The 20704-nt window shown below is 35.2% G+C and overlaps 1 protein-coding gene across 7 annotated transcripts in view; it reads right to left on the bottom strand.

Annotated features, from left to right (window-relative positions):
* Positions 1–20704, bottom strand: part of CRPPA (CDP-L-ribitol pyrophosphorylase A) — a 134121-nt gene that overhangs the window by 57873 nt on the left and 55544 nt on the right. For 6 of the 7 annotated variants that reach the window (XM_063411268.1, XM_063411286.1, XM_063411277.1 and 3 more), the window contains exons 7-9: positions 18929–19018; positions 18098–18190; positions 13784–13912 (exon numbers count right to left, since the gene is read on the bottom strand). In XM_063411268.1, the coding sequence (XP_063267338.1) occupies positions 13784–13912; positions 18098–18190; positions 18929–19018 (312 nt within the window). Of the gene's footprint in view, positions 1–12440; positions 12551–13783; positions 13913–18097; positions 18191–18928; positions 19019–20704 lie in introns of those variants that run through there. The other variant, XM_063411296.1, reaches the window with a different exon arrangement.

The following is a 20704-nucleotide window of genomic DNA, read 5'->3' as shown; positions in this document are numbered from 1 at the left end:
AATGCCTGTGTTCTTTGGCTGAAAAACATCAGCAAGGAGACACAGTTGCTACATAATGAGGATACAGAAAGCTCTTCCTGCAAAACACTTGCCCTAGGATTAAAATTAAACTTGTTGCTGCACTTCAGTATGGAAACAATATCAAGAGCCATGTGCAAACATCCCGTTTCATACTAAACTGATGCTGCCTCAAATGATTTAGCAATGATTTAGGGTGGACACTGAGTATGATTTCCATTTTGGTACAATTTAGTGCGAGCTTATGCTATAAATTAGCACTCCGAGGTCTTCTGACCAACGTTCCCTTCCCAAGTGAATCTGATCTTTCACATCCTTAATTTTACTGGCAAGTACTCTCTTAAACACAGCTGTACTGCTTCTAGCAAAATGTAATATTGATACAGAATCTTTAGGAAAAAAAAACCAAAACCAATCCTTGATGGTTTCACCAGTGCTTCACAGTTTTTAAGAAAAAAAAATCTTATTTTAAAATAAGTTTACCATTCTCTTTTTCTGTAAAGAAAAAGTTATCTTAGCTCTGCCCTGTTGTAGCACTTTAGTTTGTGGTGGCCTTTGATTTAAGGCAAGAATGAACATTATTTTCAAAAGGCAACAAAAAAAAAGAAGTATGTTACTGTGATTTGGGCTGTTGCTTTTCAGTAATAACCCTGAGCATTTCTGTATGTCCCTGTGTTCAAAAAGAGGTTGCTCATGTCCCACTTAACCATGAATATGTAGGTGGTAATTAGGCATGGAGCCAGTGAGTCTCCAAGCAGTTTCTCTTAATGCTGTAATATCAATTAGTACAAAATATGCCCTTGTCAAATAGAAGGAGAGAATGAACTAATTCATACCATAAAGAATTAGAAAAAGAAAAATATACCGGTTTAATTATATAACAATATTTGCCAAGTGTTGAATAGCTGAAATAGATGGGTCTTCAACACAAATACATGTTTCAGATGAACTTTATCAAGACATATAGGCAAGAAGGATAAAGTTACTAAAACCAATACAGAAAGAAGGCAAAGACAACAATGTTTTCGTAAAGGAATAATCTTGCACATAGACTGAAGGAGTTGGATGACCATTTTTTCTGTCACTTAATTCCCATTTTTTATGCAAGAAGGAAAAGCAACATTATTAGCCACCTGTTTTGTTCAGCACTGATGTTGAACTCCATCTCTTTTAGAAACACACCAGTTTCAAGCTCTTACTGACACAGCTACAAGGAGCTGCTGGCAGATGAAGGCCACATGCTGGCCCTTCCACTAGAAATGGAAACCCTGTTACCAACATAAGCAGCAGTGCAGCTGACAGAACTGCCAACTCGATTTTGCTATTGCTGTGACTGACACACAACCTGTCCATGAAAACTTTCAGCAGCTATTTTCTTACACCACTAAATTTCACCCCCACTCTCACTCTTGGGATGAACTATTTCAGCAAAGAGATTATATTGTTTAGGACAGAAAGAGAGGTTTTTCCAATTCATGCCTGAAAAATGTGAGGTGGCAAGGTACCTTGTAGCAAAACTGATCAGTCAGAAAAGGAATTAAGGAAAATGAGGAAATCACCTGAGTTCACTAGGCCAATTATTCAGTAAGCTCTAGAAAGATCATAATTAACATTTGTTGGATTATTCTAGGCAGTAAAATGCACTTTTCTCTATCATGAGGGAAAAAATTTAAACAAACTGCAAACAAATTTTAGTAGAATGTTAAAAAGTGAAGAGGCTGAACCTACAGGTAACTGTTACCTTGTCCAAAATTTCTATTTACTGCAAAATCTATGTAAAATCTGAAAAAGTGACATGCCAATAAGAGTAAGAGTTACTAGTAAGTTAATCAGCAAAATCTTACATCAACTGGCTGTAGATGTATGGTTAGCCCTTATTTGGTAACTACGTAACAGCTAACTACTACAGCTAACTACTTAAAATTGGGTTTGGAGTAAACTTTAGGAAGTGGAATTTTGACATACAAACAAACATGCTTAAAGGAAATTCAGAGTGCAGTAAATCATCCCTAAAACATTTTGAAGATTTATAAACAAAGCAGATCATCTTCTCTCCAAAAGATTTAGAAACAGTACATGCAGAGAACACATACTTCCATTTAAAAAATTAAGTCTCCATGCTATTTCTTCTACAGAAATCCTGGTTTAAGTTATTTTCATAAGAAGAGTGTAGAGAGTACAGAAACATAACTGTCAATTTCAACACAACTTTTAAACAAGGATTTGGCATGAGAAATGATACCAAATTTTAGAGACTTTATAAGAATGAGCTTGAATTTACTCTTGAGCGACACGACACATCAGGGCAAACTACCTTTAAAACACCTGAGTCAATAGCTAAGGCACTGACAAAATTCTCCTTTAATTTTGGCATACCACTAATACAAAGCAGAGACTGTTGTTCAGAAGTAGGTTTTCACCAGTAAACTCTTATCAATTAAGCAGTTAGTGCAGCAGAAATGTCAGTTTTAAACCTGCTGAAGCTTTATTCTCAGTACAAGTACATATCCGTCACAGACTGCAACTCTCTGAGTTAAAGCACAGTTAGTCTCACTGAAGCTTCAACTTTGCTCACTCAAAGTAGAGAGCTCCTAAACTGCACACCCTTCACAGTGTCAGAGTAACTAATTATATCTGATCATCTACCCTGATGCATACAAATAAAGCCATGGTTTCTATCAGGCCAAAGCTGCCCAGCCAGAGATGAAGGGTGGGATCTGAAAGTGACCCACCACCTTACATGGGTCTCCCATGATGATAACTGACCTAGAACCATGCTTTGTTTAGAGTTTCATTTACTTCACCCTCTCCTACAGGATCAAACACCCATATGCAGATTTAGTACACCATACATCGAACATTAATGCTCTGCCTTACCTCCCTTTGTGTTCCTGAAAATGTTCATGTGATGAAACATCAGCTGGTACAATAAGTTTCTCCTAAAGATGCACTTGCAGTACAGCATAACAAAATGAGCAAGCAGCTTGAGAGCAAATGTCACAAATACGTCACAAAATCCTTTCCTATCCTAAAGGATCTCCTTGCTTAGGCTCCCATTCCCTAAAGGGATTCTAATAATATTACTTTTTTTTCCTTTCCTGATGGATGACATAATGCCTAAAGCATGTTTTCAACATGAAAAACCATAGCAAACTCATCATCTCTGCTTACATAATTTGAGAATACTCTGAATACAAACTTTTCACTGGAAACCTTTTCCATACAAATTTTTGGACAACTAGACCCTTCATACCAACCACTGTTGAACAGGTTCTGAAAAATCAAAATCAGCAAGGTTTAATTGCAGAACCTTAATATTTCAGCCTCTTTGCAGAAATGTAATTATTTTAGGCCACATTCATGACACTATGTTAATCATTCATCAGGAAGCAAAATAAAAGTTACAGTCCTGACTAACAAAGCATCTGCAGCATTTTATGGATGATTTTAAAAATCCACAAAATAAACGCAAACTCTGAAACATTAATATCTTTGCTTCAGTTTTAACATTGAAAGGCAGACTCCTCCTCAGTTACTGCCACTACTTTTAGAAGCAGAATTCAGGATGTTTTATCTCTACTCTGGGTAACTCCACCATGTTTCACCAATATTCCCACAGTATATACAGAAAGGACTTAAAAGTTACATCTCTATATATATATGTATGCATCTAGTAGAGAACAAGGGAAAATGTTCAGATTGAAATTTATTATCTACAGAATGAGGAAAAGCAGCACAAGAAAAGGAGTCTGCATAAGACATGGAGCTTTACCCTGACCCCAAACCTTTCAAGTCCTTGAAAGAAGAAATTTAACTTTTACAGAAGGAACTAAAACCCCCTCCCTTTCCAAAGGCAGAGTCAAAAGAGAGAAGAAGTCCACTTTCTACTTCAGAAGAAAAGGCACATGCTTTCCCTTTCGACATCATCAACTGTTTTGGTTTATGAACTCCATGAGCTCATGAACAGTTATGCCATAATACCATGGAAGAATCTTTGTGCCTTGAACATGGTAAGGACAGAGCACACTTAGAGGACAAGAATCAAAAGCTGAACTATGGAACTGGTATCTGACATAGTCAAAGGAATGTTCTGAACCCATTTTACCTTATTTTGAATAATGAAAGACCTCACAGGACAGGGGAAAAAATCTAAAATGACAATTCTGGGAGCAAGTGACCATAAAAGTTGGTGTGTAGTGAGCCTTATAAAGCTTACTTCATCATACTTTTATTGTTTAAGCAGAAATCACACAATATCTCCATCTTTCATTTAATTTGCTAAAATTTTCCTATTAAATTCAACACCTGGTCTGCTAAATTTAAGCACAGAACGCTGGAAATAAATAAACAAGGGAAAGACACCAGCTCATAGCTGCATAAGAATGGAAAGACTGAGTCAAGGAAAAAGTTGAAGGCAGAGGTTCTGCCAAAAATGTGCATTCATGCTGCTGCCAGTACCACACAGGTTGAATAAAATTCTAATCTAAACAATCCTATTTTTTAGAAGATTCTGCTTGGTAGAAACTTCAAAGAGCAAAACAGTTATAAATCAAGACGATTTATGTATGTGCATTGTGAAGTAATGGGCCATGATGCTCAGTAGAAAATATGACCTCTGACCTGGTGAGAAAGTACATTGTAAGGCTTGGAATATGGCTAAAATGTTAGTTAGGAGGATGAATAAAAATTGGCTTAGGAAAGCAACTCCTCAAAGAATGTCTTAAAATCAAATTTAATGAGTTCAGACTGAAAATGCTGGAAAATCTATAATGGTGACATTTTCCACTTTTATTCAATCCAAGTATTCGACTGGAAAATAACTTCCAGGAAACACTTCACAACAAAATTCAGATGAAAATCACTACCCAGTGGAGGTTTCCTGTGATCTTTCTTTGACTTCTGTTAAGTCTCAGTCCATGCATTTCCATGTCTTAAGAGAACAGTTTAATCTAACTTCAAACGCTCTGCATCTCATAGTTTTGAGATATGAACATATTTTCATATTCAGATGTTCCAAACATATTTAGATGAAAGTCAGCTGAAATGTTTAGAAACTTAACATTAGTGAGATGAAGCTGCCACGAGATTTGCTCCTGTTACCTTTGAATGTTAAAAAATAAATAGCCCTCAGCAACCACAAGCCAGCACCAGAATGCACTATGATTGTTGTGGTCTTATCATTAATGAAGAGAAGCAACAGGTTCCTAGAGGTGTGCATCATCTCTAGTTTAAAAATTGCCTCAGTAGGCAAAACAGTGTGGTAACAAGTTCCAATTTAAAACACGAAAATTCTGAAAAGATACAGAGCTACAGAGTAGAAAGCTGTTGCTCTCTATCAGAGTATTTAACAAACAATGAAAGATTCAACAGTAATAGCAGAGAGCAAGTTAAGATGATAAAGTCAACATGTCTTTGATTTTAAGATTAAGAGTGCGTTCTCATTGTATTTCTCCAAAGAAGTGACTTAACTGAATTACTGGGATTTCCAAGACTTTCAAAAAAATTCCTCCCCAAAGGTTTTTAAGGAAACTAACGTTCCAGGACATAAGACAGAAGACTTGCCAGGGATAAATCCTTGCTCAAAAGACTGAGTAGAGCGGGTAAGAGAAAATGCTTAGTCCTCAGAACAGAACCCACATAGTTCAGATGGGATTTGTTATAGAATCTATGTTGTTCAATACATTCATAAACAAATTGGAATAAATAGTAAGCAATAATATGAGTTTGCTTATGATATAAAGTCCATTTGGGTAGTGGCTGAATGCATGGAATGCATGCTGAGTGCATGGAATGCAGGAAGTTCATTATAAACTGAGTAACTAGACAACAAAATGACCAGTGACATTGAATGTAAGTGAATGTAAAACAATTCATCAGTATTTCAAGTGTTAAATTATGATATCTCAGCAGACCAGAAGCAAGCCCCTGTGCTTAGGACACTACTTGGAGAAGAATCACCTCTCTTTCTCTGTTTTTCAGTCTATGTAGTTGCTCATTAGGGGAAACAGTGGAGGCTAAAAGTTTACCCAGATCTCAGAAGACAAGATCATGGAACAGAAACCCATCAGGGCTAATACTTCCACAGAAAACCTCTCTGGCTCAGGAAATACTGAAGTTAGTTACTGAGTGTAAGGAGAAAATTTAGGGGTGCCATATATGCTTCCCCTTTTCTGATTCTCTCCTAGGGATTTCCTTGCAGCTACTGTTGGACACAAGGCAATGACTAGATAAACTTCTGATCTGGTCCATTATGGCCATTTTTGATGGTGACATATTGCAGCATAATAAATCCCGCTGCAGCAAACCCCAAAGCTGGGATGTATCAGGACAGATGCTTCCAGAGGAGATAGATGACAAATCTGGAAAAGGTTCAAGTGCACAAAGCAGATACTAGGATAGATAGGGTACCACTGGGATCTGATGGTTGTGCGCAGCCTGGGGCATTTTTCATTCTTGATATTATTGGGCCTTTGCCATGTGTAATATCACATTTTATTTTAAAATACTTCAGCACTGGGTATGATCCATAATGGATGACTTTCCCTGAAAAATCAGACATAAGCAACAAAGGAGATTTGGGGCTTAGTGTCTCAAACACATACAGAAACTCCAAGCACAGGTCTTCCAACCCTTCTAAAGGAATACCCCAAAGTTAGTCTGAGGCTGGATTACTCGACTCCTGCTAGTATATAGCAGGAGAGTATGAAAAATGAAATTAATACTCCCAATATAGATTTGATGGTTACTGCCTCTGCTGCACAAATTGTAGGAATCACCACACTGCAAGAATTGCAGCAAAAGCCTGCAGAATAGTTAGTCACTACAATGTACAGCTTGAAGGGAATTTTTGTGTTGAAATGGCTGAAGAACTTCTTATGTTTTTCTGGTCCAATATAGTGATGAAAATATGCTACAACATTTGCATACTTTCACTATAAAACTAAACATTGTATTGAAACTGGAAAGTTATCTGAAGAATTTCAGCTGTATTTTTAATTGAAAAAGTGCACTCAAAATACAAAAGCTCATTAGAAAACTAACACAACAGCAAACCATTAACATTTTCAAAATGCTTCTTAAGCACACAGAACAATTTTAGAAATCATCTTTGTTATTGTTGTTTTATGTAATCAGAGCTAAGCCAGAAAAAAACAGAAGTATTCTGTACTATAGGTATTTTAGTTACCTGCTAAATGATGCCTCTGGGGGACAGCATGGAAGCCAAATAAGAAGATTAATTTTTGATGCCCAATATAGTAAAAGAGTACAAACATTGCTTTAAGTGGAGAATTGCAGCACTAACAACTCAAAAGTGCAACTGTCCTTAAACAGATGCAGTGGACTTCAGAGGTTTCTGTCAGGCAGGCTAGCAATGGAAAAAAAGTTAAAAGTCATTTGTTTGCAAACAAAAGTTTGTGTCAAAGTTCTTTCATCTTAAATGTTTATGTTTCCATTAAGAGATAAGAGGTCAATATCAAAGCTTTTATAAGAAATAAAAATCAGAATAACTCATACTATCAGATTTGAAGATGAAACTCAGATTTGATGCTCATAATATTTGTTTTTGAAAATGGTTCCAATTCAGTGTTTATTTCCTATTACAATAAAGTATCCAGAATAATTAATACCGACATACTTATCTAGGTTCCTACATTGTATATCACATATTTTTCTTTCCACAAGAGAGTTTGGTCGTTCACCTTAAATCCACTCGTTCCCCAAAATTCTTCATTCTAAGAAGCTATTTTAGACGAATAGGTTTTATACAGTTAAAATATCCACAAAAGAAACAACTGGCAACCTTTATTCACTAACACTGTCAGAATGGCTGAACTGAGGTATCAGAGCAAGGATGTTTAAAGGCCATTTTATGAAGTCACGACTTCTAGGATATGTCTACATGCCTTAATCACTTTGGCTGACAAGTTGATGGAAGAACTCTGGTTTCTCCAATTATAAGTTCAATAGCTGAAACAAGTATAAAAAGGTCATGTGCAAAAGGCATAAAATATTAACCTCATAGTTTTCTGTGCAGCTTGTTAAACTCCCAGAACTTCTAATAGCAGAGACAAATTGAGCAACTTTCTGACCTTTCTCTGATTAAAACCTACACAGTTATTTAATGAAAGCCCTAAAGGTTACCAATTATTTTTCTTAAAAGCCTATCTGCCTCAGACTGGGAATTTGGTATTGCACTGAGAAATTAGTTTGTGGAAATTTTCATTTTAGTGCTTTTAGAAGAGTTGCAAATCTGTAGAAAATCCACTGGTTTGTTACCTGTTTCGGCTAGAAGAGGAGGAAGACTTGAGGGGAAACAAGAGAACAACAGAGAAAGGTGTCAAGAGAAAAAGAGCAAGAAAATAAAAGAGCATGTATACATGCATTCAAGATAGCATGCACTCAAACTCTGAAATAAAAGAATAGCAAGCACAGTTTTTTGATCAATATTATCCAGTATCAAGCTTCAGGATATCTAGTGAGATGAGCAGCAGCACAGCCAAGCAGCTGTGCTTCCCACAATGTCACGCCCCAGAGTGTTGCAAGAAAAAGTGAGGTCACAAAGTTCTGTATTTATGGCCTTTCCTGACTCAAAGCCCAAAACTTCCCCAACATTTTGGTAAAACTTGAACTAATGCATGTCTTAATTGACTAATGTGCCAGGGACATGTTCTTTTTTCATTTTCTTGACATCCTCTGAATGGTACAAAACAGATGCTAAAGTCTAGTTTGTTCAAATAGATTTCAGTTCAAAATACAAAGCCATGTTTGTAAATCTTTCTCATCATGTCAGTTCTACTTATTGGAAAATATGCATTCATGACTGATTGCAGATGGTACTAATAATTAAGGATAAAAATGTGTCAAGCATTCATAAATATCAATTTCTAGTTTTACTGGTGAATGACTGGCTATGGGTTTGTATTAAGAAACATACAGAATCTGATTTCTCTGAGCCTATCCATATAGAAAGTTTCAGACTAATTTAGTTTTCCTCTTTGTCACAAACTCTGTGGAAACAAGACCACTCTGATTCATCACATAATTAGCACAATTTGCCTTGATGAAAGAGTGAATAGCCCATAGAATCACGATATATAAAAGTTCAACTTCTGCCTCTTGAAAATGCTAAACAATAATTACTTGGCCTTAAAGATTTCTAGGAATAAACATAAGTTTTCAGATTCATTACAATCTATTATGTCATTGCAGCTGAAATTAAAAAAAAAAGTCATTTTGAGAAAAGTGAGGTCTCCAAGTATCATCCCAATCATTTTAATCAGATTGAAATCATTTGACTAATTCTATGCTGATTATTAAGTGAATTAAGAAGCATGCAGGGATCATGTAGGGCAGAATCTATTTGTTTTTAATGAGTTACCGAAGTTTTATTTTGTGATTTTACTTAATTTGCCCTCCAGGCTCATTATCCCACTACTGGTTGCCAAACCACCTTCTACTTTGTGGATTATGCCATTGAGGGGTGTGTTCCCTCTTTTGAGAATCACTGCCTTAATGTTTACCCATAATACTATTTTAAGGGATCTTTGATGAAAAAGAAATCATAAATGTTTACCGTGGGGTTTACCAAGACAGACATAAAACACTTCTACCACACTGAGTATTTCTTGAGCCATCAACCACACTGCAGATGGGCCTCTTGTCTTCAAAAAGTCTTTAATGCTACAGTAAGTGTCCAGTATGTTTGCATAAGAAATCACCCACAGTTCAGGTTCCTTTTAGTTTCAAGCAGCTTCATAATAATTATTCTATTGCGCCATTTGTCTCTTTTTAGTGTAGGTACTGTGATTTTTCTGGCTATTCATCATCATCATCATCATTTCCTTTATCTTAACCAAATAGAAGTTTCAGAGGCAAAAGTATTTGGGCTCACCTTACCCTAGGCAAGCCTTAGTATATACTTGCTGCTCTGACACAATATTCTGTCAGTGCTTCTCTGAAGTAGGATTATTTTCTATTAATACAGTCCTATAACCAAGATATATTGAAGTTACTTTCTTATTTTAAAGCTTTCTGCGGTTTCCTATGTCCATCCAAATGTGCTTTATTTTGGATGATTTTTGTTCCTTTTTATTCTCTGTGAACAGTAGCAAAGTCATTACTGAAACCTACAGACCAAGATTTCATTTCTGTAATCTTTACAAGCTGTTGAATTTGAACTCTCATGCTAAGAAATGTTTCTTATACTCTCTTTTGATTATTTTATTGACTATTTTTTGTAATTCAGTCATAAAACTATTATTATTATTATCATTATTAGTATTAGCATTAGTATTATTTTTAAAGGGTTAAGAGCAGTAAATAGAGAAAATAGGGGTTTTTTTTAACATTACTGTCATATTCAAGCATAACTCTATTAACTACCTAGAATATGTTTAAACAATAATGTGTGTGTGTGTGTGTGTGAGAGAGAGATCAAGGCCCAATTTCAGGATTATTCCATTGCTCAGAACATAGAACAGCAACATGCAGCTGAGGTATCTTCCCAAATCCTGTGACTCCAATGATATAAATCAGTGGTTTTAATATATATCCAGCCCTGCATGGATGCAATGATTTAGCATTAGCTTTCATATTCTTTGGGTTTTTAGCAGATCTTAAGACTCCTTCTAAGTATAACTTTGTTTATTTAAGAATAACTTGGCTTTTTTTAATAGGTTTTCGTCCTAATATTCAGAATTTGCTTTCTCCATTACATCCTACTTGACCATTATTAAAACAAAGATTCTTATTCTAATTATAATAATACCATGCCAGTCATTGCTATTTTCAAGGTGAACTTGTCATTAAATAAAGAACTTGGAATTTTACTAACATTTTCATCAACACTTGCCAGTAATATCATCCATTAAAAAATGGACCCTTCTCCCTATTTTAATTCCCTTTGCTTATCAGCTATTTCCTTCAAATCATCTGAAAAATGGTTAAAAACGAATTCCATAAGTTCAGGCTCTGGATACTGAATATTCTTTGGCCCTTTGTATTCTGAATGTGTAAACCACTTCTAACATTGCAGAAATGTTTTAGAAAAGAAAAAAAATTCATAAGTGTGATTTAAATTAATGGTATTTTCAGGATGTAAACTAGAGGTTTTATAAAGTGGATCCACTCTGTGTATCAGTATCAGTAATGGGGTATCCTATAATGTTTATAAGAGAAATAACTATTTGTGTATCAGCTGCAAACATGCACTTGTTATAGGCAAATGAAAGGTAAAAAGCAGGTCATTAATACAGCACATTAAACCCTTTTCCTTTAATTCTCCTGATTGGCTTCTTGGTGTATCAAATAGTCATAAAAACACTTGACATCTTTTTCTAAATACCAAATAAGCACTGCATTTAAGAAGTGAAAATGAAGGCATACTTTTTCTTAGGGCTTCACATCTCTTTCAATATCATCAAAATGGAAGTCCTTGGTTCTAAAAGCATTTAATTTCCACTTCCAAAACATAAAAAAGCGCTATATTTTCAAAATGTATTTATTTCAACAAATTTGCCTTTCTAATACAAAATTAAAAGGACTACCCCCATTTTCTTTTATATCAGCATAACCTTAGACCCAATTAATCATATAACCCTTCTAAACATAACATAATTTCACTTGAACATTATCATGGCCATGTCTCACTAAATTCTCTTTTTTTTTTTTGAATTAGGAAATTCATACCTATCATCTGTGTATATCTGGCAGTGATGATATAAACCTGTCAGCTAGAGGAAGGCTCCATGAAGTAACCTGTCATCACTCTTTTCCTGAAATAAACTATAGTTTTCTGGGACTTCTAGAATGCATCTAGTGACAGAAGTTACTGCATTATGAGGCTATCCAGCATTGTCACAGGTGCTTTTTGTGTTTCTACTTCTTCTGGACTCTCCCTCATGCCTATGTGAAATTCCATCCTGAAGCGTGGAATTCACCTACAGGTTCATCTATTAATGGCTTGATGACTCTCAAATCATGCTTTGGATTTAAGATTAAAAAAAGAGAAACTGTTTAAAATATGTTTTTTCATGTAACAAATTGATTTTGTTCACAGTCTCTCAGTCCCACCCAGACCAGCAATAATTTTGGGGCTATGTAATGTCTAGATTTATACATCAAGTCTTTCCATAGGTCTTTGCCTAGAAACAATTATGTTCTATATAGATCCACAGCCAAAAGTAAACTTGATACATATATCACATCTATACAAATGATGAGTACAACCTATTCTTTTTTTATTGATCAAAGTAGACAGCAGGAACTCAAGACTACATGGCTATCCTTGTGAGCAGGGACATGTTTTAAAGACATTTGAAAACAAGACAGTTAGAAACAGTTTACTTACTTTGGGAAGTGTTTTACTGTATATAAGACTTTCTCCATGCTAAAAAGTGATCCTGCCTGCAGTCATTTTACATAATGATTCTTGCTTTTTATTTTCAAAGAATGGAGGCAGCAGTCTGCTGCAACCCTCTTATCACCACAGATCAAGAATTCCCACTCAGATCTCAATTGCTTTTAGGTGTGCCTATTAATATTAAAATGTCTTGGTGTCATGGACATCAAAATCCACTGAAGATTATAAAATATTTTTCTTTCTTTCAGTCAGCTTTACTAACTTTTGCTGTCCACATATGTCTATTTGATTCACTTGTATATAAAATCATATACATACAATGAAGTGTAAAAGGAAAAACTGCAGTTAGACTAAAGCAACATTTGAAGTGTTACTTTTTACCATGATAAGGTGACTCTTAGACCTCTATTTCAACAGTTATTCAAATTATTTTTACCAAAACAAGCCAGAATTCACCCTGAAAAAATGGGGTTTGATAGCAGCAGAAAGAAATCTGAACAGTTGTATGTGCTTCAGTGTTTCACAAACAAGAGACAAACTAATGTCATATAATAGCAATATTTGTATTGTGTTGGCATTAAAGGTCTATAAAAGCATAAACTGATATGCATTGATACTCACAGCTCTCAATAAAGCAAAAGAATTTGGTGAAAAAATCAGGTGCTTGGTATACCAGAAAAAAATATAAAACTAAAGCCACATTTAATCAATTATATATAAACCCAAACATATTATTAAAAAAAACCCCAGTTAAGATTACATTCATTCTTCTTTATTAAAATTTCTAGCTTACTTCTTCCTCCACTATTTACTGAGTTAAGAAGCTGCAAAACTATAACTGCACTGAAGGCAAGGCAGCCCACTCTTCTGTTTGACAGAACATGTTTCCCAGGCAAATAGTTTCTTTTTAAATAGCTTTTGTGAGTACAAAGTATGTTGGAGTGCTAACTCTTTTTGCCTCCAGCTGAGGCAATTTGCTGCTATTACAGACATTGTTTCAACACCTACATGCCATGCCCTTCTTGTCACCTGAGTACCAAACTGTTTGGATGAGGGACATAAAGTACTGCAGAACCACTGACTGAAGGTACTTTCACTATTTTTCTCTTTTTCAAATGCTGAAAAAAAGAAAGTTCCCAAGCAGAAAAGCAAAGAGGGTCCTAATGTTTCCAAGCATTTCTAAAAACTATTTACCATTTATTCCTCTCTAATCAAAAAGCTTACATTTTTGTCTATAACTACAGGCTTGTCTGAATTTTGAACAAGAACAGGCAAGAATCTTCCCAAAAAATCATTTTCATGTCATATTTATTTCCCTTTGATTTTGTTTTAAGTGAAGATTCTATCATTAATCATATAAACTGCAAAAGAAGATAATTTGCACACAGAAAGATAATTACATACCTTATATTGGATAAGGAGACCATAAACCAAAATGTTTTTCTTTTTAGTTTCTCTTGCAAATTTCTTGATCGTAGTTAGGTCTTCCATCCCAATGCTGAAAGAATTATTTTCTGAAATATCCAAATGTACCTGCAAAGGAACAGATGAGGAAAAAACCAAAATCCATTTTTTTCCATGGTGTGCCTTTTTAGACTGATGTTTTTTTGTATCTCATTTTTATGCGTTAAGCACACATAAAAATACAGACTAAAAAAGGCTTTTCTTAGATAGCTTCTACTTACTTCTGAATTCTACTAACACATTTAGGGACATGAAAATTTTTTGTTTCAAAGCAGAAGAAACCAATAGCCAGAACATGTCATGCACGTTAAAAATATTAAATTTAATTTGGAAACAAACAATATTCTTTTATAAGCCCTAGACTAACTTTCACAGGAGGTTTTTTGGTTTGTTTGGTTTTTTTATTATCAGAGAACTATAGAATAGACATGTTTTTTGTAAGCATCTTGAAGGTTATCAAGACAGAACTGAATTCTCTAAAGTTTAATTGGAAATTTCCTATCCTTTCTGTACAGCATATTAGTTGCCTAAATTGGATTAATTTCTAGATAATGCTTCAAGTTTGAAAAACAGAAACTACTTCAAAATAAGGTAGGGATATGACTATCCTGAGCTCTTGGGCAGGGAAAGGCAGGTCTCATTTCCATCAGGGACTCTGCACAAACATGGCAGGTCTTACAGGACCTGAGATGAGCTCAGGAAATGTGTGGACAACACTCTCAGGCACATGGGGTGATTCTTGAGGTGTCCTGTGCAGGGCCAGGAGCTGGACTTCATTCTGAGGGGTGCCTTCCAACCTGGCACCTATGGTTTTATGAATTCTCTCCTAGGTATCCTGTGCAGGGACAAGAGTTAGACTCAATGATCACTGTGGGTCCCTTCCAACTCAGAACATTTTGTGCTTCTGTGACTGGTATTTCCAGGGAGGTATCAACCAGCTCAATCCTTTCCCAAGTCCTACGTATTCCACATTTTAATCAATTTCCCTTACAAAGCTTCTATTAGCTGTAGAAATCAAAATTAAGGATGATGATTTGTACAAATAAGGTTTCAGCAGAAATTAATAGCAGAAATACCTTTATCCCTAAAAGAAAGAAAAAATGTTTTTCTGGCTGAACGATTCCATCATATAAAACTTATCTGTGATTACTACACATAGGTGGAGGGTATAGAGATCAGCCCAGAGATCAGTGCTTAGGAAAATGATTTCAAGTTCTCTTTGTACTTTATGTTCCATTTATACTGACAGAAAATAGGTCCTCACTCATTTTCCCTTCCAACACTTTAAAAAAAAAAGCTGTTTATTGCCTAAATGCATACTCACCAGAAGCAAAGCTATAGTCTTCTACTACACAAGCAGAGATTAATTTTCACATACACTCATAATTTTGTTATTTGCTTCCCAAAACAAGGCTAAGTACTACTCATTTACAGCTATTTACAAGAAATTATAAAAGCTACTGTTTTGAGAGAACTTTACGTAGCTCCTCTCTACCATTAACCTCTTTGACTGCTTTGAAAAGAGATTTCTCTCAAACTAACTTTGGTATTGAAATGGAAATTATTGCAACTGCAGAATTGAAGTACTAGCATTCCTTTCTTTCTAACCCTAAGTAAAGCAACAACATAAAAATCAAATCCCTTCATCCCATTCACAAACATGAAAATGTATTCCTCAAAAAAGTAATGTCAGTTTAAGAATACAATTTGTCAGGTCACAGCATAATTGGAGAAGATACTGGCTTGACGCAACCAAATAACTGCCTGAAGTTTACCTCTGTGATGCCTATTTCTCCTGTAACATTAATCTTCCCTTTTGTCCAGATACAGTAATGCAATTGCTGCTGCAGCTTACAGATGCCATGAAACAATCCAGTCAGGCACCAGAATAGCTAGACTTTGAATCTGTGGCAACTGATAGGTGGGAATATGGACAGAAGGCATAGTGACCAGTGCAAGCTCATCCTTTTATTGGATCAAGCTCACTGGGCTGGTTAAACAGAGAATCTGGCACAATAATAATGCCTCTCATTTTTACAACTAAAGAAGATGACTATTAGAAGGAATTTTTTTTTTTAATTATCAGATTATTATGGAAAAGTTGCTTTTGTCATGAAATCAGAGAATAGACAAGAACTTTCCAATTGCCCAAATCCAATTACATTAGACTGTTCCTAGTTAGGAGTCTAGAATGGAAGCATTTATTCTTTCAAGAGTTTTACTTTTGAGAGTAGAAAAACATAATGTTTCCCTTACAGCTGGTACCTAAGACTTATGTATTTAAATGTCATCTGTAAAATTCTGATTCACATTTGTCTGAGAAATATTAATATGCCCTTTTACATTAAAAGAAAGTGTATTATAGGATTCTTCATTAACAATTCATTCAGGTAATATGTTAAAAAAGTAAATAGGAAAGAATAAAGTTGAGGAAAATCCAACTCATGAGCCTAAGTGAAGAGGACACCCAACACTGAATTTAACTAAAGACTGATGAAGCTTCTGTCTCCCATACCATTTGTAATGAGTTTTAGAGATCAGAAGTTTAAAGGACTTAAATACTTCCCAGTGATTAATATCAGACAATGATTTGTTAAGCTAATTCTTGTCATTTATAACACCTTCCAGATCTCCTTTTCTTCCCTTCTCATATTTCTAAAAGATAGTGTGGTACTTCCACCAGATGTCCAAGTGCAATTAGTCAACATACTTTTAACAAATGTGTTTCTATCAGTGTTTTTAAGATTAGCAACTGTTTCCACCTAGTTATGAGTTTTCTTCTACTGTCTAGTTCTCAGAAATTTCAAGTAGTTGTCAGAAACAACTGATGGAGCTGGAGTATAGTAAAGGGATTAAGTATCTTATTTTCTCCTAAGGCTATTTTAAAAGGAGTCCACCTAAATATTTTGTGCATGCTTCAGGCTGCACAGAAATGGTTCTGGGTTCTAGAACGACTTCAAGACCTAGTGTCTCAGGGGCAAAACCCAAGTTTCATGAGGAGATTGTGTAAGAATTATTTGCACTCCTATTTCTTAGGAGATACTAAGACCAGGATGTTTATAGCTACAACTATTAAACTAAAGTTTTCACATTCCTACCATCATACTAAAAAAAGTATTTAATTGAAAGTCCAGACTGGAAAGCGCTATCAATTGAGCACAAAATAAGCATGCTTTTGACATCTTAGCATTAGCCAGTTGATAAACAATTCCAGCTTTATCTTCACACTCAAAATTTAACACAGACAGAAACGGTTTTTATATTCTTGGTAAAGGACTAATGAAAACATTTTCAGTCCAGAAAAGCGCATTTTGTACATCCAGTGGCCTTGTAAATGACCAACAGAATTGGAGACATGCAATTTCTCTGATTAGGAAAGGCAGAAGTAATTTTCCTTTGACAATTCAGTAAAATAAAGTTTTACCCTGCATTTCCCCAGAAACAGGGTCAAGAAAAAAGATGATCTAGAAACAAAGTGCTAAATATCAATGTTCATAGAATCGCAGTAACTCACTCCAAGAGAACAGGTTACAATAGGTGAGGATATAATAGGTATGATAGGTTAGGCTCTGCAGAAGGATCTGGACAGGCTGGATGCATGGGCTGAGGCCAAGGGTATAAGGTTTGAGAGGGCGAAGTGCCAGCTCCTGAACTTGGGTCACAACAGCCACACCCAGCACCACAGGCTGGGGCAGAGTGGCTGGAAAGGCACCCAGTGGAAAAGGACCTGGGGGCGCTGGCTGGCAGTGGCTGAGCATGAGCCAGCAGTGCCCAGGTGGCCAAGAGGGCCAACAGCATCCAGGCCTCTATTAAAAAACAGTGCAGCCATCAGGACCACACACACACAGAAAAAAATAAAGCCAATTAATTCTGTTTCAACTGAGCATTCAAGCACAGCACATGCTTTGCAGCATGCCCAGCAGAGACAGAGCACAACAGCACGGCAGGAGTTAACAGTTCAGAACAACCTGCTAGCCATAATGAGCCTTTCACAGAAATATATAACTAATAAACTGTCATTTGCTAGTGCCAGTTTGTTTCCTGATAGCATGCAGTACATTTGTTGAAGTTAAAATTAGTTTCTTTAGAGACCAATTTACAGTTTGAATTTACAATTTTATTCTGAGTTAACAGCAGTTTAAATCTAGTCTAACATTTAAAAAATTATATTAAACATTTCTTATACTTACACTACACATTAATTTAAAATAATTAATGAGATATTTTCTCCAGTAATTTACAGGAGTTACCTACCGAAATAAGGACAACTGGACATAAGAGAGGAGTATTTGATTTTTCCAACATATCCGCTAATTCCTGGGCTTCTTGAATGGCACACCTTTTATCCTAAATTAAAATAAATGTTTAGAATTACTGAAAACAAAAGTTATTTCATAACAATGGAATTGGAAGATCTGTTATTTACCAAAAAAAAAAAAAAAAGATATATAACTTTTTGTGTTTTGGGGGAGGTTTGGTTATTAGCTGATTGTTATTAATATAATTTTATGGTATTGTCTGATAAAGTTATAGATATTTGAAAATGAATGAGATAGTAATATTAATAAATATATATATATATATATAAACAAACAAACAAGATTAAGGGTCTTGATTGGTCTCAGATATGGTTCACCTAAAATCAACCTGTTTCCCTTACATGGACCCAAATACAGATCACATGGCATGCACATGTCCAGAATGGGAAACACTAATTCAGACCATGGTAGCAATGAATGTACATTTAGATGACTTCAGGTATGACAGATCTCTCCTTAAAATAATTCACGTCAATACAACGGTTATGAAAGGAAATTTTAAACTACTTTGGGTTTTATTCCTCTTGCTCAAGAATTCATGGCTGGGTAACAACACAGTCAACAGAAGTACAGAACCAGAGGAGAAAGAACAGACCAGTATCTCAAAGGTCTAGTTCAGTGCACATCAGAAACACTAAATATCGGAATGGACCCAGTACATGAGGATAAAAATAACAAGCAACTTACTACACAGATATTTAATTATTATTTACCATTACTAGTGAGTTTAAGTGTAAAATAAAAAGCACGCATACTCACTACTTACATTTACACAAACAAAATTGTAGCACTGTCCTGAAATAATGTTTTGTAGACGGCTATCATTTTTGCTTAGAGGTACTGTAATAGCTTCAACCTGATCAGACAAAGAAAGAAAAACGTCAAAAATTCTAATTCAGCCTTAACTGTCTGCTAAAGCTTCCACCACTGTGACAGAGGTTGTTCATTTAAATGATTTAAAACTGGCAATTATTATTTCCACTACAAAAACTGAGAACTGCACAGAATTTTGGGGCACTCAACAGTGAAGCATGGAACCCAAGTGAAGTATCCTGCTCAGGATAGCCATTCCAGAAACAGCCCTGGAAGCATCAGACACCAGCGCTGCTGCCTGGGTTAGGATGTTCAACTGTTTTGAGAGATGAAAATACTGCCCATAAAATGATCTAATGATTTGAGACCTCTAATTCTGAGAAAATCTCTACAATAATCAGATATATAAATTTTGTCTTCATGAAGCTAAAAGTAAAATAAAATAAGTATGCATGGAAGAGCAGGTGCACTGGTATCCCACGATTCTGCTCAGAACAAGAGTACAAGACTTGTCTGCAGTTTCTCCTTGAAATAATTTCTTCAACTAATATCTTAAAATACTTTCTTAGGCACAGATGTACTTGCTTTGCAACCTTTAACACAAGCTAAGTAACTACCTTTTCCCAGTTAAAATAAAAAGTAAATTTTACTGTGTTATCAGCTTCAGGACTGCCTTAAGTAAAACCGTAAACCAGGTAGCAGAGGGTGAATCTGTTCCCTAAGAGAAGATAACACTTTGAAGCAAATAAAAATCTTGAAATTCGGGACAAAAAAAAAATCTTCATGTTACTGGCAATAAATCAGCAAATCCCACTGTTTCACAGTACAGATGAGCCTTATTTCTTCCCCAAACACAGTAAGTATCACAGCAAGCAACAGAAGTAATAACCTGCTGTGCTCCCTTAAAATGCCACTTAAGCCACAATCCAACAAAAGTACCAAATACATTTAAAAAGGCTTTGTAGTGTTATGTAAAGCTGCATTTGTTAATTTTTGTAATAATCAGGAGCTAACTTGCTTGCAAAAGAAGGTGGTTTGAAACCAAGAAGTTGATAGTTATGCTTTAAAGATTTTAGAAATATTTTGGGCTCAAAATTTGATAGCATAGCCACAAATAGCTGGCGTTTAATATTTTAAGATTAAAAGAAAAAGTTATAGAAGGTATGAATTACTTAATAATACTTGGAAAATGCAATACTCCAGGGCTCACCTGGCTTGAACCTCTGAAGATGTAAAATCAGAAATCCCTGGTACCTTTACAACCTTGCACATTCTTTGATGAACACGAGCCTACTGCAAGCCAGTGCCTTTTCAGAATGTATTTGGAACATGATCCAAGGCAGAAGGCCTACTTTTATTCTTCCCTTTAACGTATTAAAATACATGAAGCTCAAGCATTGCTGAGCATTTAAAATTCCTTTAGTGTATCAGAATTTTGATTTGATTTCAACAATTTTATCAAGTAATACACTAGCATTTTTTGACCACCATATTATCTAGTAAAAATGAAATCTATTATCTAGTAAAAATTATTTTCTGTTGGAAAAGTGAGCATAACTGCCTAAGTAGAAGCTTCAATAAATCATCAATTAACTAAAATTAATTCTTATTTCATTTGCCATTTAAGATCCTATGCAACAGGGTTTTTTTAAAAATAAAATTAATATTAATGTTATCAACTACATTAGAGAGCAAAAATTACCTAAAATACCCACTTGGTAAAAAGTGA

The sequence above is a fragment of the Prinia subflava genome, chromosome 1 (genome assembly GCF_021018805.1).
Source record: "Prinia subflava isolate CZ2003 ecotype Zambia chromosome 1, Cam_Psub_1.2, whole genome shotgun sequence".
Lineage (NCBI taxonomy): Eukaryota > Metazoa > Chordata > Aves > Passeriformes > Cisticolidae > Prinia > Prinia subflava.
This window is presented reverse-complemented; position numbering and strand designations above follow the sequence as displayed.